This window comes from Podarcis pityusensis (assembly GCF_964106645.2).
Source record: "Podarcis pityusensis genome assembly, chromosome: 16".
Lineage (NCBI taxonomy): Eukaryota > Metazoa > Chordata > Lepidosauria > Squamata > Lacertidae > Podarcis > Podarcis pityusensis.
The window spans coordinates 30,378,448-30,390,483 of NC_138041.1; the positions used below are offsets into that span (position 1 = coordinate 30,378,448).

The 12,036-nt window shown below is 46.6% G+C and overlaps 1 protein-coding gene across 1 annotated transcript in view; it reads right to left on the reverse strand.

Annotated features, from left to right (window-relative positions):
• Positions 1 to 12,036, reverse strand: part of TXNRD2 (thioredoxin reductase 2) — a 62,127-nt gene that overhangs the window by 32,399 nt on the left and 17,692 nt on the right. The window contains exons 9-10 of the mRNA XM_080985162.1: positions 3,209 to 3,228; positions 1,966 to 2,057 (exon numbers count right to left, since the gene is read on the reverse strand). Coding sequence (XP_080841288.1) covers positions 1,966 to 2,057; positions 3,209 to 3,228 — 112 coding nt within the window. The remainder of the gene's footprint in view (positions 1 to 1,965; positions 2,058 to 3,208; positions 3,229 to 12,036) is intronic.

Below are 12,036 nucleotides of genomic sequence, written 5' to 3' on the forward strand. Positions count from 1 at the left end.
GCGGCTCTCGCTTTTCTTGCTTTAAACCCTTCCGTCCCATCTCCCGCTTCGCTGAGAAGCCAGCAGAGCAAGAGCGATAGCTGCGCAGCACCTCTTCTGCTGGCTTCCCAGCAAAGAGGGATGAGGGATGAAAAGGAACCCTTACAAGGGAGCGCTGAGAAGCCTGGTAGTGGCTCTTGCTGGCTTTTCCAGGAGGTGTGGGAAGGGACAGAGGTCAGCCCGTCAGTCCCTTCTCCCGCATCGTGGAAAAGTCCCCAAGAGCCGCATACATGCTCCGCGCGGCTCTTTAAAGGAAGTGCTGAGCAGAGCCTCCCACCTGCACTCGCTCCATAAGACGCACACACATTTCCCCTTACTTTTTAGGAGGGAAAAAGTGCGTCTTGTGGAGCGAAAAATATGGTAATTAATGAGGAGGCATGAGTCAACTCAACACTACTTCCCTAAAGCAGAAAAGACCAAGCAAATCCAGAATTAAAGCCCGAGCTTTTTCAGTGAGCTGGGCGATACCAGATTTCCAGCATAGTGATGTATCACCAGCTAAACATCACAATATAGTGACACATGGCAATATTGAAAAGGAAGGCCATTGGCCATTGGCCCTTGGCCCCGCGAGCCGCCTGGGTGAAACCGCCACAGCTCCCTCCACTGCCACCACTTGGCGGGAGGTGGTAAGGCATAGGCAAGTCTCACCTGCAATACAGCTCTGGGAGCCATCGCTCTCTGGCCCTCAAAGCAGTCCTGGGTGATGTATTGACACACCGCCCAGACCTAGTGGGGAAAACTGTGGACCGTGGGTTGCATATGGCCCCTGCCCAACTTTTGTGGTCCTTGAAGATGGGATGGCACAAATGTAGAAGGGCAGGGGAGAGAGAGAAAGATGGATGGGGTTGCACAAAAAAGGAAGGATGAGATGGGAAATGCGAAGGGGAAGAGCTATACAATCCTGAAATGTTGTTAACTCTGCCCAGTTTAGATTTTGGCTCTGCTGATTGCAATCCTGCATTGATTTTATCCCATGGGTCAATGGCCCTTCATAGAAAAAAGAGGTTCATCACCCTTGTTTTCAGGCAAAAAGTCTCAGGTCTAATGTCTGGCATAGCCAGTTTCTTTTTTTAAAAAAAGGTCCTGCAGCTATGTTTTATCTCCACCATTGGAAATAGCATGCCTCTGAATGCTAGTTGGTGAGAATCACAACTGGGGAGAGCACTCTTGTGTTCAGGTCCTTCTTGCAGGCTCCCTGTGAACATCTGGTTGGCCACTGTGAGAACAGGATGCTGGACTAGGTGGGCTTTGGTTTCACCCAGCAAGGCTCGCCTAATGCTCTTAAGAGCTCAGGGGTGGGGAGTCTGCTGGGGGCCCTTGAGAAAGATTGCTGCCTAAGGATGGTGATCTGTCCGGAGTGACAGCACTGGGCTTGATGAACCGTGAACAGGGACACGGGTGGCGCTGTGGTCTAAACCACAGAGCCTCTTGGGCTTGCCGATTGGAAGGTTGGCGGTTTGAATTCCCGCAACGGAGTGAGCTCCTGTTGCTCGATCCCAGCTCCTGCTACCCTAGCAATTTGAAAGCACACCAGTGCAAGTAGATAAATAGGTACCGCTGCGGCGGGAAGGTAAACGGCATTTCCGTGCGCTCTGGTTTCCGTCACGGTTTTCCATTGCGCCAGAAGCAGTTTAATCATGCTGGCCACATGACCTGGAAAGCTGTCTGTGGAAAAACACTTGCTCTCTTGGCCTTAAAGCGAGATGAGCACCGCAACCCCATAGTCACCTTTGACTGGACTTAGCTGTCCAGGGGCCCTTGACCTTTTTACCTTTACGTGAGCAGGAGACATCTTCTGATATCTGACGGCCAAGCCCCACACCGTGTACACACAGGCAGAAAGCAGCGAAGGAACTTGGAAACCACCTGCCAGCAAAACCTAGAAGCCAGAGTCGGGCGCCCGAAAAACAGCAAACAACTTACCTGGTCAAATCCTCGGAGCGGGATGCTCCTCATCATAACTGTCGCGTTCAGTCCGAGGCCAGTGAGAAAGCCAGCACATTCGAGGGAAACATCTGGAGGGTTGCGGCTCAAGGAAAACAGCTCGAGTATTTTGAGAGGGCAAATGGACAAAAACTGCAACAGCAAGACGTAAGGCAGCCATGTTTTACCTTTTGGTCCAACCCAGTGCGATGCTTCTCAAGCACCTATCATCCAGCTGGTTGTTGGGGGGTCTGAGAACCGCAGGGCAAAGCACCAAGCACAGGGCTGGTGAAGCTTCTTTCTGTGAAGCAGAGGTGGCCGTGGTGTATGTACTCATAATAATAATTTTATTATTTATACCTTACCCATCTGGCTGGGTTTCCCCAGACACTCTGGGCAGCTTCCAACACATAATAAAACATCAAACATTGAAAATTTCCCTAAACAGGGCTGCCTTCAGATGTCTTCTAAAAGTCAGATAGTTGTTTATTTCCTTGACATCTGGTGGGAGGGCGTTCCACAGGGTGGATGCCACTACCGAGAAGGCCCTCTGCCTTGTTCCCTGTAACTTCACTTATCGCAGTGAGGGAACTGCTAGAAGGCCCTTGGCGCTGGATCTCAAAGTTGAATGATGGGAGTGGAGTGGAGACGCTCCTTCAGGTATACAGTACTGAGGCCATTTAGGGCTTTAAAAATCAGCACCAACACACTGAATTGTGGTTGAAAAGGTATTGGAAGCCAGTGTAGATCCTTTAGGACCAGGGTTATATGATCCCAGTGTCCACTCCCAGTCACTAGTCTCAGTTGCACAGTTAACTCATCAGGGTTAAACTCACCACCCGACAGCTGATGGGCACTGGGGCTATGAAAGTAATGAACCTTAACTTTCAGTGTCCCTAATCCTGGAGGAGCCCCAGGAAAAACTTTAGCCTCCATGGATTTAAAATGTTGGGTCTAGTAGACCTGATTTGTTGTCTATAGTTCAACAACTCCAAAGTTTGAGAGTTAGTAGCACAAATGTTGTAAAGGTGTGGTGATCTGCCATGGAACAAACTCAATGAATAAGATAAAAGTGGTTAACCAGACCATGGTTGCTGGTTGCTTAGTGGCCCCCATGACAATTAAACCATGGATATATTATAACCATGGATTTCAACACTTGAGATGAGACCATTGAACCTTCACAGGAAATGTAAATCTGTCACATGATATAACAAATCATTACAGCATTTACAAAAGATACAGCTGGCTCCGACAACCAACCTGTTCAATGCAAAGAAGGGGAAGAAAAGAGAAGAGGAATGAGATGGGGAATATTGCTGTAGACAAAAATTATTTTCTGGAGCACAGTGCGGCACGATAACAGGTAAATTGCACAGAAAGACGCGGTCCTTGACATATGTCAGGTTTCACAGGTGGACAGGGATAGAGAAAAAACAGCTTTTCAAAAACAAAATATACACAGAGCTTAACTGGAGTGCCCATTTTGAAAAGTTAAAACAGCTAGAAATTACATGACGCTCCCAAGGCACCTCCAGTGATTGAAAAACGTTGAGGCTGCAAACCCAAAAAAGCACTTCGTGAGAAGTAAGCTGCATGGAACACAGTGGGACTAGCTTCTGAGTAAATATGCACAGATAGGCACAGCCAGGCTGCAATCCTAAGCACGCCTACAGCCCCTTCAGACTGGCGAAGATTTTTGTTGTTGTATTTTGCAACAGGCCATCAACAGCACTGACGTTCTATGTGAGAAAGTGATTCAGACGAGATTTCTCAGCAACGTGGGTTCAAAAGAAATCCCAGAAAGCAAACGCCCAGGTGAGCATTGGGAGGGTCCACTTCCTTCTGTGTGAGACAAGGGTTAAGATCTACCTCTACATTAACCCTTGCTAAGATGTCACCCGATCAGGGCCGGATTAAGGTATGACGAGGCCCTAAGCTGCTGAAGGTAATGGGGCCCTTTATATGTCCAGCTGTCCTTTGTCAACAACAAATTGCCACTGTTTTTTGTGTTGAATATATGCTATATGGTAATTTATGGACCTAATAGGTATCTAAAGCCATTTGCACATAACAAAATATGTATTTTATCAAAGTAATTGTTGAAACGTCCATGCAGAATTCAAAGTCTATGAAGAATGTAGGCACCCTATATATAGAAATGAGCAAACCAGTGATATTTTAGGGAGCAGGCCAGCAGGCGGGGCCCATTGCTTATACCATAGGAGCCAACACAACACAAAACACTTTTGCTGTATGTAGGTTTTATTGTATTTGTTTTTTATCTTATATTTTGGAAATGTACATCCAGTTGTTTTTTTCCTTTAAATATTTTTGGGGCCCCCAAGAGACTGGGGCCCTAAGCTATAGCTTGTTTAGCTTGCAGACAATTAAAGGAGTCTTAAGTTGATTATTTGTGGGACGCGGGTGGCGCTGTGGGTTAAACCACAGAGCCTTGGACTTGCCAATCAGAAGGTTGGCGGTTCGAATCCCTGCAATGGGGTGAGCTCCCGTTGCTCGGTACCTGCTCCTGCCAACCTAGCAGTTCGAAAGCACGTCAAAGTGCAAGTAGATGAATAGGTACCGCTCCGGCGGGAAGGTAAACGCCGTTTCCATGCGCTGCTCTGGTTTGCCAGAAGCGGCTTAGTCATGCTGGCCACATGACCCGGAAGCTGTACGCCGGCTCCCTCGGCCAATAATGCAAGATGAGCGCCGCAACCCCAGAGTCGGCCACGACTGGACCTAATGGTCAGGGGTCCCTTTACCTAAGTTGATTATTAAAACCATTAGACAATCATGGGTGCAACATTACAGACACTGAACTGGGATGAAAGGGCCACGGAACTTAATGGGACTTGGTCCAAGGACAGAGATAGAGAACTACACTGTCAAACTGTATCAGATTTCCACAGGGAGGGCAGAGCAATTCTGGGTAGGAGCGGATTGGCAGATGTGGTCCAACACATTCCAAGCCATGTCAGTTTGGACTGGCCAGGGCAGAAAGCAGGATGGGGTGGAGGCAGTTTTTTGTTCCTTTTCAATACAGTGGTACCTCGGGTTACAGGCGCTTCAGGTTACAGATGCTTCAGGTTACAGATTCCACGAACCCAGAAATAGTACCTCGGGTTAAGAACTTTGCTTCAGCATGAGAACAGAAATCGCGGCATGGCGGCAGCTGGAGGCCCCATTAGCTAAAGTGGTAACTCAGGTTAAGAACAGTTTCAGGTTAAGAATGGACCTCCGGAACGAATTAAGTTCTTAACCCAAGGTACCACTGTATGTGTGTGCATAACGTGATACCAGGCACATTTGGTCTCTTACAATGGTCTGACTCGATATAACGCAGCTTCCTATCTTTCTTCTATGTTCCTTCTTAACCAATTCATCCAACTGGCCAATCAGTCGAAGGTTGGTGCTTCACCCAGGAATCCTTTCTGCCCCCTCAATCAAAGTGGAAATAAAACAGTTTGCCGGCCAGGTTTCCCCACACTTCATAACAGAAAAAAATCCAAACCCTTTCACTACAAAACCATTAAAAAAAAAACTGATGGAGGGGAAGACAGTGGTTTTTGGTTGTGATGTGGGAGGGGCTCCTTATTAAAAACTGAGCTGTTTGCGAAAAGGCTGCCCCAACGGCAGGAAAGAGAAAAACTCAAAGAAAGGAGGAGGGGGAAATTAATGGGGATAATCTGCAGGCAGATTTTAACTCGGGGAGAGAGGTAGAGATGGAAAGAATGTGCAAATATTGTACATTAAGACAGCAACTCCTCAGCAAGGCAAACTAACGTGTGGGTGGCCCTGCGCATTGGCCCTTTCAAAAGGATAAGGCAACGCTAGATCAGATAATAGCCATGTCAAAGCTAATCCCCAAGAGGTACTAATAATATAATTCCACCTCAGAAAGAAACAAAAAAAGGCAGGCTCTTCAAATAATACTGTGGGTGCCCCGACGAGAATCACCCACCCTCCGCCGCGCCACGAGGGGTGGAGTGACAGGAATGCGCCTAGAGATATTATCTTACGGCTCCCGCACAGACAGGGCGGGCTTGCAATTGTCCGGCTTTCGTAAACCACGATTCGGCTTCTGAGAATAGATGGGGCTCAGGAGGGTCATACCTGAGATTTGGCTTCCACAATGGAGACAGACAAGAGCGTGACACTTTGCGGATGTTCAGGCGCTCTTAAAATGGTATTCCTGGGGGTGAGGGGCTAACAGATGAGAAAGAAAAGTGGGATCCTGGGAGCCCTTGTGGTTGTAAAGGTCCAGGAAGGGTGGGAGGAGAAACACCCACCATCTGTAATTCATTGAGCGGAAGTTCTCACTGTCCCTCCTACATCGGAATGCAAAGCTAAATCCAATCTTGGATACCTAATGGGACGTTCGGATTGCCTACGTTCATTTGTATTCTTAAATCGGGATCTACAGAATGCTTTTACTGTTAGCACCTGCTGCTGATGTTTCTTCCCCCCTGTTATAAGAGCATATCTTCCTATATACATAAAAACGTAAGGCTGTCGTCACGCTTCAGTTTGTGTGACAGCCAACAGGCATGCGAGGGGCGGGTCTGTGAGGTGTAAAAGGAAGGGGGTTGGTCAGCTGTGCAGGAAGGGCGGTTGGCAAAGGGGCAGGCAGGGTTCGTGAGTGGCGCAAGCAGGGGTGGCAGTCAACGAATCAAAACAAAGAAGCGTGACGCTTTTTCTGTTCTCTCGCAAGTCACGAACGTCAAACGCTACTTAATGTGAAGGGTGTGCCCGTTTGCACGTGGGAAACGGGGTGAATTTCTATCCATGTAAAGAGAGCCTGCTGGATCAGGCCAATGGCCCACCTAGTCCAGCATCCTGTTCTCACAGCAGCCAACCAGATGCAAGCAGGATTTGGGCACAAGAGCCCTTTCCACCCCCTGCAGTATTCAGACGCACTGCTGGGCATAGACGCAGGGCATAGCCTTTGTCACACAATCTTTAGGCGCCAGGCAGAAACATTCCTCTTCTACCAGGCCTTTGGCTCATTAAACCATCAATAGCCTTTTAAACTGTGTTGGGGTGTTGCTGCTGTTTTTGTTTGTTATTATAATATGCATTTTTATGTTTTCGTATTGCAAATTGCCCTGTGATATTGAGATAAGGGGTGTTATAGAACTTTAATAAATAATAGTAATAGCAGCAGTAGTTGTCACTGGTAGCCTTTCCCCTCATGAATTTGTCTAATCCTCTTTTTAAAGCCGTCCCAGTTGGGACTGCCTCTTGTGGGAGTGAGTTCTGCAGTTTAACAATGCGCTTTGTGAAGAAGTCGTTCCTTTTCCCTTCCCTGAATCCTCCAGCGGTTCCACTTGTTCTAGTGTTAGGTGTGAGGGAGATGAACATTTTCTTTGCCCACTTTCTGAGCACCATGACTAATTTTACAAAATTCTATCTTGCCGCCTGTTACCGTACTTTTCCGTGTATAAGACGCCCCCCATGTATAAGACTATTTTGGGGGACTCAAAATTAAGAAAACGGGGGGGGGGCAGGGTTCTTGAGCTTTTTTTAGGGGGGATTGCCGAAATTTTTTCGCACGCGGCGAAAAATCTGCCTCTCGTCTGTCCGCTCACCAGCAGAAGCTGCCAATCGCCTGCCCAAATGCTACAGCGTCAGCCAATCAACACTAGCCCTGGACGCAACAACCAATAACACGCCCATAGCCACTGACAAACGGCCACCCTATGCACTATCCATGTATAAGATGACCCCAACTTTTTAGCATAATTTTTAAAGAAAAAAACCTAGTCTTATACACGGAAAAGTACGGTACTCACTTTTTCTCTAAATGAAAAAGTCCCAAATGCTGCTACCTTTCCTCACAGGTCATTTTGGCTGCCCTTTTCTGAACCTCTTCCAACTCTAAAAGGTAAAGGGACCCCTGACCATTAGGTCCAGTCGTGGACGACTCTGGGGTTGCGGCGCTCATCTCGCTTTATTGGCCGAGGGAGCCGGCGTTCAGCTTCCGGGTCATGTGGCCAGCATGACTAAGCCGCTTCTGGCGAACTAGAGCAGCACACGGAAACGCCGTTTACCTTCCCGCCGGAGTGGTACCTATTTATCTACTTGCACTGGCATGCTTTTGAGCTGCTAGGTTGGCAGGAGCAGGGACTGAGCAACAGGAGCTCACCCCATCGCGGGGATTCGAACCGCAGACCTTCTGATCGGCAAGTCCTAGGCTCTGTGGTTTAACCCACAGCGCCACCCGCTTCCAATTCTGCAATATCCCTTTTGAGGCAAGGTGGCCAGAACTGTACGCTGGACTCCAAATTATTATTATTATTAAAATTAAATGCAGGAAACTTTTTGCCCAACATGGGGCTTGAACCCACAGCTTTGGGATTAAGAGTCTCGTGCTCTAAACTAACTTGTTTGTTTTTATCACTCTGTATTTTACAATGTTGTTTTTAGATATTGTAAGCTGCCTTGAACCCCCACTTGGGAGAAAGGGAGTATATAAATATATTAAATAACAACAAAAACAACTTGGAAGGCGGCAGCTTGGCAAAGGCTCCCCTGTGCTGCTGACTGTGTAGCTCATATATAGTATATATATATATATATATATATATATATACACACACACACACAGAGGTAAAACAGAGGCAGAGCACATAGATGCAAAGCAAAGTTGGGAGATTATTATTGTTTTCAAATGTCAAGGCATTAAACTGAATCATGGGAACATTTCTACGGGAAATTCGTTTGACAGAAACAAATTGTTGCTGAATGCACTGGCTCTCGCTCTCCATCTGCCGTAACACAGTCTGATAAAGTACAGAAGTGCTACTGTAGGCCTCAAGGCTTATTTTGACTAAAGCTTAGGAATGCAACGTATAAACACAGGACTCCCGCATTACACTGTTACAACTTGCACTGGACAAAAGCCACATTTACAGAGAAATATCTCACAGGGATAAATCTCGTGTTTAGCTTTTTTTTTGGCTTCTTCTTTTTTTAAAACACACACACACACAATTTCCTCACATAAATCACGCTCCCAAAATCCAAGAGGTGACTGATATACTGCAAGCAACTGCAGGTTCAGTTTATCTCGCTTTCAGCACTATCAAAAGGCCACCACCCTGTTTACCTGGGCGAGGATGAACAGAACCAATGCAAAAAGGTGGCATCCAATTACGTTCAACTTTTGAGTAGACCCATCAAAATCAATGGATCTCTGCTAGCCTATGTCCCTTCTTTTCATTTTTTTTTGGGGGGGGTGTAAAAATTTACATGCTCACTGATTGTAAAAACGGCAACCCCCAAAAACCTAAAAGGGGTTTACAAAAAAAGAATAAAATGATCAGTAAAAACAGTTAAAAACAACTACAGTGGTGCCTCGCAAGACAAAATTAATCCGTTCCGCGAGTCTCTTCGTCTTGCGGTTTTTTTGTCTTGCGAAGCACGGCTATTAGAGGCTTAGCGGCTATTAACGGCTTAGCGGCTATTAACGGCTTAGCGGCTTTAAGAAAAAGGAAACAAACTCGCAAGAACTCGCAAGACGTTTCGTCTTGCGAAGCAAGCCCATAGGGAAATTTGTCTTGCGGAATGACTCAAAAAACGCAAAACCCTTTCGTCTAGCGAGTTTTTCGTCTTGCGAGGCATTCGTCTTGCGAGGCACCACTGTATTTAATTAAAGAACAAAAACAAAACCAGTGATAAACAAACAAACAAAAAAATATTAAAACACACAGCAGCATTCTGCATATTTGGGGAGGCTTGTCCGAAATGTTTTTTGCAGACACCAAAAAGAGCACAGCAAAGGCACCTGCCTGATGTCAAGAGGAAGGAGTTCCAAAGTCAAGGTGCTGCCACCCTGAAAGGTAGGTTTTCTAACAAATATAGAACAGGTATTGGCATGGCACTTGTAACAGTGCCAATTCCACAGATGGAAGCGGTCAAGTTGGGATATATGGAGTAAGACAATCTTGCGAGCAACTTATCTCGAGTCCCAACTTATTGAGGGCTTTGTATACTAACAGCAACTGGAAACCAGTAAAGGTGACTGAGGAGTTTGGATTTGATATCCCACTTTATCACTACCCTAAGGAGTCTCAAAGTGGCTAACAATCTCCTTTCCCTTCCTCCCTCACAACAAACAGGTGAGGTGAGTGAGGCTGAGAGACTTCAGAGAAGTGTGACCAGCCCAAGGTCACCCAGCAGCTGCATGTGGAGGAGCGGGGAAGCGAACCCGGTTCACCAGATTACGAGTCCACTGCTCTTAACCACTACACCACGCTGGCTCACTGACTGAGCACAGCAGGGCTGTTGTGGGAGTTAAGTAAGGAGAAAGAGAACCATGTTTACCACCTTGAGCTCACGGGAGGAAAAGGCACGATAAAAATGGAATAAAGAATAAGGTCTGATCAGCCACTGGTGAAATCAACTGAATCCAACCAACTGGATAGCTCAGTTGGTTACAGCATGGTAATGGTCATGCAAAGGTTGCAGGTTTGATCCCCATATGGGACAGCTGCCGGTTCTTGCATTGCACAAGGCTGAACTCTAGATGGTCTTCAGGGTCCCTTTCCAACTCTACAATTCTAGGATAAGGATCAGTGCTCCCCCCCCCCCAAAAAATGTTTAGGGGTACTCTCATTTTGACTCAAGAAAATCACCATTTTATAGTTCAAATCATAAAGACCATAAAGAAGGCTGATCGCCAAAGAATTGATGCTTTTGAATTATGGTGCTGGAGGAGACTCCAGCAGCAGCCATGAAATTAAACGATGCCTGCTTCTTGGGAGAAAAGCGATGACAAACCTAGACAGCATCTTAAAAAGCAGAGACATCACCTTGCCAACAAAGGTCCGTATAGTTAAAGCTATGGTTTTCCCAGTAGTGATGTATGGAAGTGAGAGTTGGACCATAAAGAAGGCTGATCGCCGAAGAATTGATGCTTTTGAATTCTGGTGCTGGAGGAGACTCTTGAGAGTCCCATGGACTGCAAGAAGATCAAACGTCTCCATTCTGAAGGAAATCAGCCCTGAGTGCTCACTGGAAGGACAGACCCTGAAGCTGAGGCTCCAATACTTTGGCCACCTCATGAGAAGAGAAGACTCCATGGATAAGACCCTGATGTTGGGAAAGATTGAGGGCACAAGGAGAAGGGGACAACAGAGGATGAGATGGTTGGATGGTGTTCCCGAAGCTACCAGCATGAGTTTGACTAAACTGCGGGAGGCAGTGGAAGACAGGAGTGCCTTGCATGCTCTGGTCATGAAGAGTTGGACACGACTAAACGACTAAACAACAACAACAACAAAATAGTTCAAATCGGGGAAAATACAGCAAATGGATAAAAGTACAGTCGTACCTCGGAAGTCGAACAGAATCCGTTCCAGAAGTCTGTTCAACTTTCAAAACGTTCAAAAACCAAAGCACGGCTTCCGATTGGCTGCAGGAAGCTCCTGAGCCAATCGGAAGCCATGTCAGACGTTCGGCTTCCGAAAGAACGTTCGAAAACCAGAACACTCACTTCCGGGTTTTGATTGTTCAGGAGCCAAAACGTTCGAGAACTAGGCTGTTCGAAAACCAAGGTACGATTGTACAAAGATTCACAAAATGTTTAGGGGTCCCCCCAGGAAAAAAGCACTGATAACAATAATTCCTTCTACCACCACCACCCTGCGCTTCAAATTTCAGCGGTTTTAAAGCCCTTTGAACTCTGCCAGGTTATCAACGTTCGCAACAAAGCAAATTGTATTCTTCCCCTCCTCCTCTGCCGCCAACTCCGATGGAAGACACAACAGATGTATGGAGAAGAGACTCCAGGATTACATAAACCAAAATAGGTGATTGAGTCTGCATGTTAAAGCACTTGCTGCCCTCTTGTGGCGAGCGACCGGCAAAAGAGAAATCAACAAAACGGGGAATGTATGCTTAAAAAAATTATCGCCGTCACTTCTGCTTATTGCACACCATCAACACTGATTGAAATCTACAGTGGGGCTTTACAATCTAGAAGTCAAGGTTCTTACATGGCCTCTGTTAACTCATGCTGGGAGTTTAATTATTCCATGGATATCCCACTTTTTTTTCCTCCCAGGA